Source organism: Eretmochelys imbricata, chromosome 1 (assembly GCF_965152235.1).
Source record: "Eretmochelys imbricata isolate rEreImb1 chromosome 1, rEreImb1.hap1, whole genome shotgun sequence".
Lineage (NCBI taxonomy): Eukaryota > Metazoa > Chordata > Testudines > Cheloniidae > Eretmochelys > Eretmochelys imbricata.
In genome coordinates, this window is record NC_135572.1 from 124,619,619 (window position 1) to 124,636,348 (window position 16,730).

At 45.5% G+C, this 16,730-nt stretch overlaps 1 protein-coding gene across 1 annotated transcript in view; it reads right to left on the bottom strand.

Moving 5' to 3' along the window:
- Positions 1–16,253, bottom strand: part of SLC9A7 (solute carrier family 9 member A7) — a 125,213-nt gene extending 108,960 nt beyond the window's left edge. Inside the window, exon 1 of the mRNA XM_077815003.1 lies at positions 16,001–16,253. Within this exon, the coding sequence (XP_077671129.1) occupies positions 16,001–16,253 (253 nt within the window). The remainder of the gene's footprint in view (positions 1–16,000) is intronic.
- Between the last annotated feature and the right edge of the window lie 477 nt (positions 16,254–16,730).

The window sequence follows — 16,730 nt, forward strand, 5'->3', positions numbered from 1 at the left end:
TCTGCTGAAAAAAAAACCCAAAAGCCAATGAGTATAAGCTAAATTACCCATTTTCTGGTAGAAAAAAAATCTGAAAAGGTCTGATATGTATGAAATATTTAGCAGCTTTTAGCATAACTAATAAAAATACCCTCAAGACAAACAGTTTCAGAGTGGTAGCTGTGTTAGTCTGTATCAGCAAAAACGAGGACTCTGGCTGGGAGCCCTGGGGCCTTTAAATCACCCTGGAGCTACCAGCTGCAGAGGCAGCTGGGAGCCCTGGGGCTCAGGGGTGAATTAAAGGGCCCAGGGCTCCGGCAGAGTTCTGGGCATTTTAAATCCCTGCTGGAGCCCGGCTGCCAGAGCCCCGGGGCTCCAGCAACTGGGCTCAGGTGGGGATTTAAAGGGCCCGGTGCTCTGGCCACTGCGGGGAGCTCCCGCCCGAGCCCTGCTGCCGGAGTTCTGGAGGTGCTTTAAAGGGCTTTGGGCTCCCCGCAGTGGCAGGAGCACCGGCTCCTTTAAATCCCCACCTAAACCTGGCTCCAACAGGCGGGCTCTGGCAGTGCTTTAAAGGGCCCGGGCATCCTGCCACTGTGGGGAGCCCCGGGCCCTTTAAAAGCACCGCCCAAGCCCCGCTGCCGGAGCTCTGGAGGTGATTTAAAGGGCCCGGTGCTCTGGCCACTGCGGGGAGCTCCCGCCCGAGCCCTGCTGCCGGAGTTCTGGAGGTGCTTTAAAGGGCTTTGGGCTCCCCGCAGTGGCAGGAGCACCGTCTCCTTTAAATCCCCACCTAAACCTGGCTCCAACAGGCGGGCTCTGGCAGTGTTTTAAAGGGCCCGGGCATCCTGCCACTGTGGGGAGCCCCGGGCCCTTTAAAAGCACCGCCCAAGCCCCGCTGCCGGAGCTCTGGAGGTGATTTAAAGGGCCCGGTGCTCCTGCCACTGCAGGGAGTCCCGGGCCCTTTAAATCACTGCTGGGGAAGCCGGTCCAGTCCAGCACGGCGTACTAGCTCTTGCCAGTATGCCGGACTGGACCGGACCAGCTTACTTTCACCTCTGCAAGGAGTCCTTGTGGCACCTTAGAGACTAACATTTATTTGGGCATAAACTTTCATGAGCTAGAACCCACTTCATCAGATGCATGGAGTGGAAAATACAGTAGCAGATATAAATACACAGCACATGAAAAGATGGGATAAATAAATTAGTTAGTCTCTAAAGTGCCACAAGGACTCCTCGTTGTTTTTTCCTCAAGATGAATGTTCTTCTTAAACTAAATTACTTGTTTCTCATCCTCCCAGTACCGATGCCATACCATCTCACGGAGGGGGGAAAAATATCTGAGTTAAATATGGCTACACTGATAAACTCAGAATCCAGATTAAGAGTAGGAGTTTGAAGAGTGCCTAGATGACTTAGAGGTAACAAGTCTTATTGACTTTCCAAGTCACTTAGGCACTTTTGAAAACCCCACCCTAATGCTTATGTGGAGAAAGAAATTGATTGGGAAGTGCTAGGATTCCCCAACCTGCCTATCACTTGATCATCATATAAATTTTTTAAAGTGCATAGTATAGAACAGAGGTGGGCAAACTATGGTGGCCTGCGGGACCATCCTGCCCAGCCCCTGAGCTCTTGAGCCCAGAGGCTAGCCCTGGGCCCCTCCCCCACTATTACTCCTCCTCTGCAGCACAGCTGCAGAGCTGCAGTTCTGTGCTCTGTGCTGCACGACACGGCTGCCTGTCCTGGTGCAGCTGTGCCGCCAGCCCCCGGTGCTCTAGGCAGCGCGGTAAGGGGGCAGGGAGCAGGGGAGGGGGGTTGGATAGAAGGCAGGGGAATTCAGGGGGTGGTCAGGGCTGGGGTGGTCAGAGGGTGGGGAACAGGGGGGTTGAATGGGGGCCAGGGTCCCAGGGGGGCAGTCAGGAAGGAGGGGGGGTTGGAGGTCCAGGGACAGTCAAGGAGAAGGGGTGGTTGGATGGGGCAGGGGTGCAATTAGGAAGGGGGAGGTTGGATGGGGTGGCAGGGGGCAGTGGTCCCGGGGGGGGCACTCAGGGAACAGGGTGGGTTGGATGGGGCAAGAGTCCTGGGGGGGCCCCCGGTCAGGGGGTGAGAAGTAGGGGGGGGGGGTTGAATAGGAGTCGGGGGCCGGGCCACGCCTGGCTGTTAGGGGAGGTTGTGCCTCCCCGAAACTGGCCCTCCATACAGTTTCAGAAACTTGAGGCGGCCCTCAGGCCAAAAAGTTTGCCCGCCCCTAGTATAGAAGAAACATCCAGAAATTCCAGGTGGAGCTAGAGGAACTTTAACCACCATAGATAAGCCTTTTACTAACCTAATTGGAAAGAGCACATCCAAATTCAGTCAGAAAGGGCTGAAGGAAATCGCTCAGTAGAACAAACAGAGACCTGATTGTAAGTATTTTTTACACATTTGTCAGCATGGCCAGCTAAGAGAATTCCTATTAGATTTCAATTACCATCTATAAAAACAGGTGGCAACCATGCCTTGATACATATAATGTCTGAAGGCTTACCACTGGCAACATGAACACTTTTTCTCCACCTGTGAGAAGAAACAGGTTTTTAAACTACTAACAAAATAATCCAAAACACAGGACTTGGTGGTAAGGGGGGACTTCAACTACCCAAACATCTGTTGGGAAAATAATACAGCAGGGCACAGATTATAGAATCATAGAATATTAGGGTTGGAAGAGACCTCAGGAGGTCATCTAGTCCAACCCCCTGCTCAAAGCAGGACCAACACCAACTAAACCCTGGGCTGGGATGATTGTCAACCCGGGCCTTAAAAACCTCTAAGGATGGAGGTTCCACCACCTCCCTAGGTAACCCATTCCAGTGCTTCCATCCATATCTAACAAGTTCTTGGAAAGCATTGGAGACAACTTTTTAATCACAGAAGGTGGACAAAATCTAAGAGAGAAGCTATTCTGGACTTGATTTGGACCAATAGGGAGGAACTGGTTAAGAATTTGAAGGTGGAAGGCAGCTTGGATGAAAGTGATCATGAAATGATGAGTTCATGATTCTAAGGAATGGTAGGATGGAAAACAGCAGAATAAAGACCGTAGACTTCAAGAAGGGAGACTTCAGCAAACTCAGAGAATGGATAGGTGAGATCCCATGGGAAGCAAGTCTATAGGAAAAAAAGAATTCAGGAGAGTTGATAGGTTTTTAAGAGAGATTAAAAGCACAAGAGCAAACTATCCCAATGTATACAAAACCATACTTCCTATCTAAGAGACTACCCTGGCTTAACAGGGAGCTCTTCAAGGACAAGAAACTCAAAAAAGAGTCATTCAAAAAGTGGAAACTAGGTCGAATTACAAAGGATGAATATTAAAAACACCACCACCACCACAAGTATGCAGGGACAAAACTAGAAAGCCAAGGCACAGAACAAGATTAAATTAGCTAGGAACACGAATGGTAACAAGAAAACACTTTATAAATAAATTAGAAGCAACAGGAAGACCAAGGATAGGATAAACCTGTTACTCAATGAGGAGGGAAAGACAACAACAGAAAACGTGGCAATGGCTGAAGTGTTAAATGCCTATTTTGTTTCAGTTTTCACGAGAAAAAGTTAACAGTTATCGGACAACTAACTTAGAGAGCATCAGTGTAAATGGAGTAGGATCTGAGGCTACTAAAGGGAAAGAATAAATTAAGAATTACTTAGACAAATTTGATGTCTTCAAGTCAAGAGGGCCTGTCAAAGTAAATCCTAGAATACTTAGGGAACTAGCAATTATCTTTCAGAACTAATGGAGGACAGGATAGATCCCAGAGGACTGGAAAGGGCAATATAGTACCGGTCTGTAAAAGGGGGAATAAGGACAACCCAAGGAATTACAGACCAGTCACCTTAACTTCATTACCCAGAAAGATAAACAGAACAAATAATCAAACAGTCAATTTGTAAGCACCTAGAAGACAATAAGGTGGTAAGTAACAGTCAGCATGGATTTGTCAAGAACAGACCATGTCAAACCAACCTAATATCTTTCTTTGATGGGGTAACAAGCCTTTGTGGGAAAGCAGATGTGCTGTATCTTGACTTTAGTACAGCTTTTGATACGGTTTCACGTGACCTTCTGGTAAACAACTTAAGGCAATGTAGCCTAGACAAACCTACTATAAAGTGGGTGCAACCAGTTGGAAAATGGTTATCAGTGGTTCACAGACAAGCTGGAAGAGCATATTAAGTGGGGTCCCACAGGGATCAATCCTCATCCGGTTTTATTCAAGATCTTCATAAATAATTGGGATGACAGCATAGAGAGTATATTTATAAAGTTTGTGGATTATACCACTGTCAAGGTTCCTCCCCCACTCTGAACTCTAGGGTACAGATGTGGGGACCCGCATGAAAAACCTCCTAAGCTTATCTTTACCAGCTTAGGTCAAAACTTCCCCAAGGTACAAAATATTCCACCCTTTGTCCTTGGATTGGCCGCTACCACCACCAAACTAATACTGGTTACTGGGGAAGAGCTGTTTGGACACATCTTTCCCCCCAAAATACTTCCCAGAACCTTGCACCCCACTTCCTGGGCAAGGTTTGGTAAAAAGCCTCACCAATTTACCTAGGTGACTACAGACCCAGACCCTTGGATCTGAGAACAATGAAAAAAGCATTCAGTTTTCTTACAAGAAGACTTTTAATAAAAATAGAAGTAAATAGAAATAAAGAAATCCCCCTGTAAAATCAGGATGATAGATACCTTACAGGGTAATTAGATTCCAAACATAGAGAATCCCTCTAGGCAAAACCTTAAGTTACAAAAAAGATACACAGACAGAAATAGTTATTCTATTCAGCACAGTTCTTTTCTCAGCCATTTAAAGAAATCATAATCTAACACATACCTAGCTAGATTATTTACTAAAAGTTCTAAGACTCCATTCCTGGTCTATCCCCGGCAAAGACAGAATATAGACAGACACACAGACCCTTTGTTTCTCTCCCTCCTCCCAGCTTTTGAAAGTATCTTGAAGTGAGCTGTAGCTCACGAAAGCTCATGCTCAAGTAAATTGGTTAGTCTCTAAGGTGCCACAAGTACTCCTTTTCTTTTTGCGAATACAGACTAACACGGCTGTTACTCTGAAACCTGTCTCCTCATTGGTCATTTTGGTCAGGTGCCAGCGAGGTTACCTTTAGCTTCTTAACCCTTTACAGGTGAGAGGAGCTTTCCCCTGGCCAGGAGGGATTTCAAAGGGGTTTACCCTTCCCTTTATATTTATGACAACCACGTTAGGAGGGGTTGCAAGCGCTTTGGAGGACATGATTAGAATTAAAAATTATCTTGACAAACTGGAGAAATGGTCTGAAATAAATAGGATGAAATTCAATAAGGACAAATGCAAAGTACTACACTTAGGAAGGAATAATCAAATGCAAAAATACAAAGTGGGAAATGACTGCCTAGGAAGGATTATTGTGGAAAAGTATCTCGGGGTTAACAGTGGATCACTAACTAAATATAAGTCAACAATATAATACTGTTGCAAAAAAAACAAACAAACAAACAAACAAACAAAAAAACCCCATCATTCTGGGATATATTAGCAGAGGCGTGCTAACCAAGACATGAGGAGTAATTCTTCCACTCCACTCAGCACTGATAAGGTCTCAGCTGGAGTATTGTGTCCAGTTCTGGGCACCACACTTCAGGAAAGCTGTGGACAAATTGGAGAAAGTCCAGATGAGAGCAACAAAAATGATTAAAGGTCTACAAAATATACAAGGAAAAATTGAAAAAATGCATTTGTTTAATCTAGAATAGAGAACATTGATGGGGGACATGATAACAGTTTTCAAGTATGTCTCTGGTTGCGATACATAGGAGGGTGATAAATTGTTCTCCTTATCTACTAAGGACAGGACAAGAAGGAATTGGCTTAAATTGCAGCAAGGAAGAGTTAGGAAGCTTTTCCTAATGTCTAACCTAACTGAAAGGGTAGTTAAGCACTGGAACAAATTACCCAGGGAGGTTGTGGAATCTCCGTCACCAGAGGTTTTTAAGAACAGTTGGACAAACACCAGCCAAGGATGGCCTAGATCAGAGGTGGGCAAACTACGGCCCGTGGGCCACATCCGGCCCAGCCCCTGAGCTCCTGGCCCGGGAGGCTCGCTCCTGGCCCCTCCCCCACTGCCTCAGCACGCCATGCTGGCAGTGTAGTGTATTAAACTGCTCTCTGTAGGAATGTGCTACTGGTAGCAATTTACTACACTACACCAGCACAATGCTCTGGGTAGCCGGGCAACGCTCTGGGCGGCGTGGTTGTAGCGCCGCCAGCCACCGGTGCTCTGTACTGCGCGGTAAGGGGGCAGGGAGGGTTGGATAGAGGGCAGGAGAGTATGGGGTGGTGGTCACAGGGCAGGGGTGTGGATGGGGCCAGGGCGGTCAGAGGGCGGGGAACGGTGGCGGGGGAGAGTTGAATGGGGGCAGGGGTCCCGGGGGAGCAGTCAGGAAGGAGGGGGGATGTTGGATGGGGAGGTGGAGAGCAGTCAGGGGCAGGGGTTCCAGTAGCAGTCAGGGGACAGGGGTCTGTGTGGATGGGGCAGGGATCCTGGGGGGCTATCAGGGAACGGGGGGGGTTGGATGGGACAGAAGTGGCAGGGGGGCCACAGCCTGATACAGCCTCCCCTAACCAGCCCTCCATACAATTTCTGAAACCTGATGTGGCTGTCTGGCCAAAAAGGTTGCCCGCCCCTGGCCTAGATAGTACCTAGTTCTGCCTCAGTGCAGGAGACTGGAGTAGATGACCTCTCGAGGTTCCTTCTAGTCCTACATTTCTACATTTTTTGTATCAGTCCAGCTGGCTCCTAAGGCAGAGTTTCTTTTCCGTCTAATTCTCAAGAGGACATCAGTGTATATTATTCCTGAGGCCGTGTGTGAAGGTAACAAAAGCCCTCATTAACAAGAAAGAGGAATGACGTAATGGCTAATAGCGTTGTTGCAGCCGTGTTGGTCCCAGGACATTAGAGAGACAAGGAGGGTGAGGTAATATCTTATTGGACCAACTTTGGGTAGTGAAAGAAAAAAAATTTCAAGCTAGACAGAGCTCTTCTTCAGGTGTGCAGTTTGAAAGCTTATCTCTGTCACCAACAGAAGTTTGTCCAATAGAAGAGATATTGCCATACCCACTTTGTCTCTATAATGGCTACTACGTACCCACTACTATATTTCTCAATTTCAAGCTCTGTATCCCATGCTGCTGCAGCTTTGAGTTCCTTTTGCCTAGTGAGCTGAGACTGAGACACAGACTGTCAAATGCAACTCATGATTTTGGGTGTCCAACACGAGACACCTTAAAGTGGCCTGATTTTCAGAAAGGGCAGAGCACCCACCCACCGTGTCTCAGATCCTTTCATGTTGGGCACCCAAAAATTGTGGCACCAAAATCAATAGCTATTTTTGGAAGAAGAAGAAGAAGAAAAAGAATGCCTAAAGCCTTTCCTAAACTTCAAAGGTCACTTTTTCCAACCTTGTCAGGTGTAAGCCAGATGAAATGGATTCCCTTCCCCCTTCATCACTTTCAAGAGGTGTTTTCACAATTAATAGTTTGATAGCCCAGTCTTAAAAAAAAAATGAATATTAAATCTCTTAACAGTTGTAACACTTCCCCCAAAGGAGTCTTCCCATATAGAAAAGACAAATTTCATAAAGACACGTAGCACATAATTCATTGAGTAAAGGCTTCCCCCCACACACACAGATCAGAACAAAGTTATAATATTTGGCACGGTCTGATCAAACACCTTGTTTGAAACGGAAACTTCCAAAAACAAAAGTCAAGCCATACCCTATGTTCATTGCTAATAAAAATGAGTCACCATAGTGCCCACTGTGACAGAGTTGGTCTCAACAGACATTTTATCATAGCTATCTGGCTGCATTTCTCCACACTGTCTGCAGGACAGTTTGGAAATGGGGAAGAAGGTTTGTGACCGCGATAAGATGATTGAGTCTCTCTCAAAACATAGGATTGGCCTGTGACTGGGTTTGACCTTCAGCTCAGAGAGCAAACTGAGGATGGACAATTGAAAATCTGAGCACTGCAGTTCCTTTTGGGCAAGCAGGCTGATCTGAAACTATGTGGCTTAACAATATGCAGAAGGCCCAGGTTGCTAAAGAGAGCATCACATTTTCAAAACTAGGGTGGCTAAAGTTATGCTCCTAAATCTGTATTTAAACACTTAAGTAAACGTAGCCTTTTAACACAGTTGTTTAAGCACCTGCAACACCCATTGATTTTGACAGCAACATGGAGATTCCTGATGTTATTTCCACCATGTCTGAAGGTCAATCTTGTCACACTGAGCGCTGTGGTGGGAAAACAGAAATAAGCCCTTCTTTCACATTTACAATAGGGATTTAGGAGCCTAACTTTAGGAACCTAAGTTTGAAATTTTAGCCACACATTTATCTGAGATATTTGGGGAACTGAAAAATTTCTCTTTTCTGTAGTCAGACATCAGGAAGGTAAAATTTGCACATTTGTTAATTTGACATTGGTTTCCATTTTTCTTGTACGTTGTTTCTGTACATTTGATACTCTCAGTAAATAAATCTCCTGTTTTACATTACTCACAGGGAGTGTTGCTTTCAAGTAATGGTATAGCAAAGGGTCTTACTACCTAGATTACTCCACATGATATAAAAAGAGATATTTGAGGGGATTTACAGGGAGGAGGCAACATTAGTGGGGTTTGAAAGCTACAAATCAATAAAAGAAATCCAAATAAATGTCTTATGACAACAATATGGACAGAGATCAATTAAGTTATAACGGTGATCTTTATCAGGAAATATATTGGTCACTATGCATCAAATGCAGGACTCAGATCAACGTCAAGAAAAATGAACTTCCACCACCCCAACTGCTATTGCAAGTTTGTATGCTTGTGTCAGGGAGGACCGGCTTCTGTACCTGCTCCATACATGGTACTTTCATTGACTTCAAGAGCAGCACTACAGGCAGGGCAGCTGAAGAAGTGGGTCTTACACAATTACTGAACATTTTTATTGTGTTAGCACCTAGATGCCTCAAAAAGGTCAGTGCCCAATTGTGTTCTGCATTTTACACACCACGTACTAAATGGCATCGCCTGCCCCAAAAGACTTATCATTAAGGCTACGATTTAATCATGGGTATTTTTAGTAAAAGTCATGGACAGGTCACGAGCAAGAAAGAAAAAATCCCAGCCTATGACCTGTCCATGACTTATACTGTGAATACCCCTGATTGAATCAGGGGGTTGGGGGAGGCACATATTGGGGAGGGGGAGCCCTGGGGGGCACACAGTACCAGCTGCTGTGGGGGGGAGCCCCAGGTGGCCAGTGGCAGCTCCAGTCGCCCCTGGTGAGGGGGGGGAAAAAAAAAAGGCCCAGGGGGCCAGCGGCTGCTCCAGCCACCCCGGGACAGCTGCTCAGGCAGTCTCCAGGGCCAGCCACATCGGCTGCTGCTTGGGCAGCCCTGGGGTCAACCACATTGGCCGCTGCAGAAGTCACAGAGGTCGCAGGAAGTCATGGAATCCTTAATTTCCATGACAAACACGGAGCCCTGCTTGTAATTTAGCAGATGTGTAAGCAGGGTCTGCATGAGCTCTACCACATCTAGTGATGAGCAGGGGGGAAAGACTTCAGGAACAGACCGTGTTTGCATTGACACACCTACTCTTCCTATATACATAGTATGATGGAGTTTCTTTGCCAAAATGATCACTTTTGGCTGGTGTTGCGCTACAAAGCACTTTAGCATTGAGTGCAGGGGTTATGAAATGTTGTTATCCGTATTGTATGAGTAAAGGGCAGCAGAACTGTACTTAGCCAGCCTTGATTGAGGGGGTCACCCTAATCTGAACCTTACTTGTAAGCAGGGTGTAGGGATGCCACACCCAGTGAAGGCGAGTGAGGGTGGGCACAGGTGTTCCTACCTGGTGGAGTGGCCTCTGTCCAAAGAGTCCTAGATACTATTTGACCTTCCCCACTCCACTGTTTAAAGACAGAGTTAATTAGACTCAATTGAGAGCCATTGTTTCTGTTCAGTGATTACCAGAGCTGAATCACTGATAAGCAGGTCAAGGGGCTATGTCTTAGACAATGATGAAAGGAAAGACGACGCAGAGGTTGTCCTAGCAGTGAGGTTCTCTGAAACCAGTGAAATCATGAAGAGCAAAAATCACTAAAGATCTGGGTTCAGCGGTAGAACCTCAGAACACAACATCACAGAAGTTGCAGCAAGCATCCAACAGCGGCAGCACGCAACCAACAGTAGCAGAAAAAAGCAGTGATAGCAGCGGCAAATAGCCACTTGCAAAGGCATGCAGTGACCAGAGAGACATTGCTCAACGACACCCCCCCACACACACACACCCTTTCTGGGATGGGAGGGGAACCCCTGCAAACACACCTCTAAACTCAGGTCTTGGCTAACCAAGGATGCAGCAGAGGGAGAGGGGAGTGATGTGTTAAAGAAACATTCATTCATCGGACTTTCCCACCAAAAGGTGGGAAACTGAGGCAAAGGACAGTGCCCAACGCATTGTGGGGTCAGGTTTGCTTATGGTCACATGCTTTTGAATGTGTTTATGGTGTTTTCCCAAACTAATGCTTGGTTCCCTTTCCCTTTTATTAAAAGTTCTCTTTTGTTATACACAGACTTAGTGCTTGCGAGAGGGGAAGTATTGCCTCTTAGAGGCTCCCAGATGTGGTATTATGTTTTCCCACATCACTGCGTGTGCGCTCAAGCCAGTTCTGTTTTGTATCATTAAGAGGAAACCCTAGCTCAGTCATATTTGGACTGAGGCATGTGAGCCGCAAGTGACTCTTTAATGGGTCCCCTGCATCTCGCTGCAGCACAACATTAAAACATTGTGATTTTTATTAACCTAAGTTATTAACCAATCAGGATGCTTCTACTTTGTTATTAACCAATTGTAGTTGGTAAAATAATAGTCATTTTGCTGTAAGAATAATTTAAACTGTACGACCGGAAATATTTATTTTCTATATGTCTAAATTATATGACAGGAAATGAAACCATGAAGTCACACTACTGTGGCTCTTTTGGGTAATGCTGATTGGTTATTTGGCTCCTGAACCACTGAGGTCTGAGTATCACTGCCATAGATATTGAACCTGACCCTTGTTGCTGCCCGTGTCACCTGGCAGAAGGGCTACAGGTGTAATTGTAGAACTGTAATTGATTAACAACATCTATTAGCCATCTGAAATTAATGTAATGCACATTGTTAGAGTATTTTTCAAAGCCTGTCAAAGAAGACCTCCAGTACTTGTGGGAGATGTCCAGGATTCAACACATATTGCTTAATCTTAAGTAAGATTATAAATTACACGTGTGAAAATAGGGAAATATTTGTATTTTCTTATTATTACGGTATATGTCTCTGTGGGTTTGTTTACGATGGGTTACATCCTCTGGAGTTAGATCAAAAGGGTTGTTAAAGGAACCAAGCAGGAAAGACAGCATAAAGGTGTAACATACCAACACACACAACAGCTAGATTCATAGCCATGAAGAAGCAACTCCTCAGCACCAGGTGACATAGCTGTTTTGCCAAGGCTGAGAAGAGCAAAATTAAAGGGAATGATAAACCACTAAAGAACACTGGGCCTAGACAAGGGAAGGGGTTGAATGAGTGGCCAGAGGCTTCTCAGAGAGCCAGGGAGAGTGGACAGGCTGGCAGGACCACACCAAGACACAGAAAGAGCAGGTGACAAGCAGGACCATCTGCTTCTACCAACCAGACATGGGGGTTAGCTGGGCTGAGGAGAACTTTCCAAATCTGGCAAGGAAATATTATGGTGCAAATTTGACACATAAAGGTCTTTGACAGTTTTCACCTTTTGTTCTATATGCTTTGAACCTTCAGAGGAATTAATAACTAATGCTTGGTTTTGAAGACACTGTTTTTGAGTTTCTTTAATAACTTGTTAGACACAGGTCCCAGGAGGAAAAGGGGTGACAGGTACCAAACCAGTCGGTAAACAGGGGGGCTGCAGCCCAGAGATCCAGTCTAAGAATGATTAGACTTCATGTTTTCACCCAGCGTGATGTTAAGGAAGCTAGGCCTGTCATCTATGGGCTGCACTCAAAAGGGACTATAAGAGATTTAAAGTGCAGTTCATGCTGCAACTGTGACAACAGGTTATGAAAAATATGGCTTACAGCATGAAGTATGAAACCTCAAATTCTACTTCATATCACAACAATACAAAGTTTTTAGAGAGCATATTTAATCAGAACCTATTACAGATAGACAAGTGGCAACAGCTGCCATTGAGGCGGTTGTGAGAGAGCAGGGAATTTATAAGTGTTATAGGACTACACAATGGCTCTTGGTATTCTGGAATCAAGTCAGCCAATAATGTAAAGTTATGATAAAAGGGCAAATCCGGGCATGGCAGTGGCCTTATCAGACATAGATTTTATACAGACCTCCAAGAACTCAGCTCTTGTGGACAAACTTGTTCTTTGAAGCATAACCAAAAATTATGACTAACAGTCTGGAGGTCAGTTTTTCTATCAGTGAAAAAGTAACTCAGTGTTAGAGAATGCAAATCTGCTTCTTTTATAAATGTACTTATATATCTTAAGCAACTACTCTTGTACAGCCACCTGGGACTTTGGAGTGCTTCCTTCCTTACTGAAATTAAATTTGATGGGGACCCTATCTTGTCTTGAACCAAAAGTTAGTGCACATAGTACTATTATTATCTATTATGCATTGTTTAGAATCTATGCTGAAAAAAGAGTCACATGCATCTTTACAGTTCATTTGATATTATATGTTTATATCGCAGTGACACCCAGAAATCCAAGTCAAAATCAGAACTCTGTTAGCTATTTGGTTTCCTAGACTGTAAGCTCTCCAATGACTGTGTGTGTAAAGCAGTACATGACAAATGGAGGAGAGGATATCAAATTTTATATACATATATAGATTCGCTTGTGTTTTGTTTTATATTCCTTAAGTACCCAAGTATCATCTTTTACCAAATGCCTCTCAGCTTAGCCACCATTCTTTATATGAACATTTGTGCAAAAGGAAGAAAGAAACTGCTCTATGAATGATGTAATTTTGATATAGTACATGTGCTGTAATATCAGAAACGTAACAAATCTAGCTTGCTTTGTTCTATAGGAAGCCTTCAATATTTTTAAATAATGTGAGACAGACCCTGACATAGCTTTATTGGCATGAAGACTTTAACATCTGCAAAAAAAGCAGCAAACTCATTTAAATATTTCTCCTCAGATGTCTGCTGTGTCATGGCAAGAGGGTGTTCTAAAGCAAGCACATCATATATTATAACCTTGGAACAAAGAAGCTCATCTATGCATTCCAAATACTAAAACTTTTAAGAGTTGCTGTTTGAAAACATGTAATAATTGTAACAATAGCCACATTTTCCTCAAGCACCAGGATCATGTAGTAACTAAATGTTTTGACATTTCCCCTGACATTTTTGCATTCATAACAAGAAAGCCTATAATACCATATTTCCTGAGATTTATGAATATAGAAATTTCACTTTTCTGTCAAAGATCAGAAGCTAGGGAACCATCTTAAGTATCAAGGCCTAAAAGTTACAGTAAATTTATTGCATTTAATTAAAATCCAAGATTTTTCCAATTTAAGTATTTCACATTTTGTGCCAAAAAGCATCTCAAGAGGTAAGCATGATACATTCAAATACCCTTGGTGTCCTATTAAAAAAAAAAGATGTGCGTATTTTAGAAGTGTAGTAAACGCACACCACTATCAATAGATATTTTTAAGCCCTTGATGTACATAAAACTTTCATATACAATGAAAAGAAAAAACCACTTAAGTCTAGAATACTGTGCTGTTTTTAAATACTCCCACCTGAAGCAATTCTGAAGATGACTACATTAAGGCAGTAACAAAGTAACACGCATGATATGATTGTAATCTTTCCTTTCTAATTAATGTTTGTACTGTGCTTTACACCTCCAAAGTGTTATTCGAGTGCTAAGTAGTTCTATGCTAGTAGATAATTTGCCAATCTTTTTAACCTTTAAGTTTGCACCAGTGCGTGTGTGTAAAATGAAATGCACAGCAATGCAGCAAGAGACCAGCGAGTAAGAAGAGACTGGGATGGGTTAAGAAAAACATCAACAGAGGAAAGTTCCACTGTTTTAACAAGTGATCAGATCTTAGGATAAAGTTAGTAAATGCAAATTTCAAGTAGGTGTTTTACATTATGATGCAAGAGCTGGTCTACCTAATGAAAGAAAAGAAGTTCCACTAGCAGTAATAGAGTTACCAATCACAGACAGACAAGTCATTTTTAAAATTGATGATATCTTATGGTCAAAATTGTTTATGTTCTCTGAGTAACTAAGTGTTTAAGAATTCTCTCTGTGTGTGTATGTGTGTAAAAACCATCAGCACAGGTTTACCTGCAGGCTCCTGCACCACTCATTAATTACAGCAGACTGTGGGACTAAGCATATCTGAACTAACAGCTACACAGAGTGCAGGTGTGAACATCTGTTCTGCTGTGTCGTTTATTTTTGTCCTACAGATGGATTTTTTTTTTAAAAGAAAAAAGAACATGCTCTGTTTGTTTCATTGCCTATTCAACCAAGACGGTTTAAGATGCACTGTGTGAACGTTTCCTGATATCTAATTCCATTATAATCAATTGGTAGCCAACAAGTACTGGGTGCCAGAGACAACAAAATAGCAGTTCTTTGGCAGTCAGTTACCAGGACAGAGTGCATGAACGTTTAATGATGCTTCTTTTCATCTTGTGAAATACTCACCATGGCAGCACTGTTTAAGTTATATTTCAAAGTAATGATGGAGATGATCTGTGTGCACATAGCACAAGAAATATAGAATAAATTATCTTATCAAGCTAGCTTCCTAAAATCAGAGAAATTGGTTGAAAAGCCAGAGCCCTTTTCGTGTTGAACACTCTAATGACATAATACAACCATGCAAGTGGTACAGAGCACAGCTACCCCAAATATACATAATGGGGGGAAAACTGTTCATCTTGGATACTATACCCCACATATGAACTCACAGGCATAATGGGTGTTTTCTTCTTTGCTATGGTCCAGAGCAAGTCCCCAAGCTAAGCTGCCTGAAAAACTGTCACCAAAGACAAGTTATGCAAGAGGGGGCTTTATTGGCCTGACATGGATTTTACAGGACTTGTCACTTACCATAAAAGGCAGCTCATTCTTATTTGGTTTTATTTTTTCACATTCCTGGGTCTCCTAGCCGTTTGACAAAAAGGAAGCGTGGTATAAAAAACAGAGCCCAACCACATGCATGTTGGAGGATGTCTGCCTTCTTCATCAGAATAAAACAGCATGTTTGAGAAAAGAGCAGAGAGGAACAGACAAGAGCAACACACCCCCCCCCCCCCCGCTCCACACACACACACCCACACCCTCCCATGTTATTGTGGAAGGCTCCCTCCGCCACCCATCACTGCGCGACTGAACCCCTCAGCGCAGAGTGGCACCGAAACACCTGGCTACTCCGCTTCCCTCACACCGACCAATCACGGCCTGAGCCCATTCCATGGGAAATCAGAACTGAAAGAGGGTCCCGTCCAATCCATCACACACACACACACACACCCACACCGTTGTCGGCGGGCGGGCAGGCCAGGGAAGGGGGAGCGCAGCCGGATCGCCCGAGGGCCTAGCAATAAAGAGACAAGTCAAGAGGAAAGAGGGTCAGAGACACTACTCGAGCCGGCGTCTCGTTACAAGCGGTGCGGTCCCGGAGCTCACGGGCACGCGCGTTTACACGGGGACAGGAAAGTGAAAAGGAGCGGCGGTGGGGGGGGGCTCCTCCCCCACAGCCCGGGTCATCCCCCCGCCCCCTGGCTCGGACCGCCGCGGAGAGCACAGGAACCGCGCCCCCTCCCCAGCCGGCGTACACTGGACCGGCGGGGGCAGCACCCCGGCCGCGCGGCTCCAGCTCACCATAGATCATGGCCAGGCCGGTCTCGTGGAGGAAGCGCACCCGGCGGTGCTTGAAGAGCCAGATGGTGAGGATGGTGAGGGTGAGCAGCAGGATGAAGGTCAGGAGGCTCACGCTGTCCTGCCGGTGACTCTCCTCCGCCTCCTTCTCCGTGGCGATCTCCTCCATGGCGCTGCTGCTCCGCTCCCCGGCCCGCAGCCCGCGGGCCCGCAGCAGCAGCAGGAGCAGCAGCCCGGAGCGCACGGCGAGCTGCATGGCTGGAAGCCGCCTCCGCCTCCGCGCTGCGGCTGATCCCGGCTGCCCGAGAGCCCTGGGCTGCCGCTGCCGCCGCCGCCTGCGCGCAGCCTGTCAAGCAGGGCGCAGCTCCAGTGCGCAGGATCCCCCCGCGCGCACGGGAGACGCCGCCAGCCAGCCAGCCGCCCCCTCCCCTGCCCAGCCTCTTAAAGGCGCAGGCCTCCTCCCCGCCTCCGGAGGCCCCAGTCCCAACGGAGTGGGCGGCAGAGCCCTCGCGTTGGGTCGGAGCTCGCCCGCCTGATGCCGTGGTGCTCCGCAGGAGCAGCCTGGGAATCACACTGCCGCCGGCAGGGTGAGAGTCAGCTGCGCTTTGCCTTTGTACTAGACTATGCAGAGTCATGTCTGATGACTGGCTAGTCCTGGTGTGATGGCTAGTTAGGGTAGCTATTAGATTGTCCGATTTCCCCAGCTGAAGATTTGTCTTTCCCTCTACAAAAT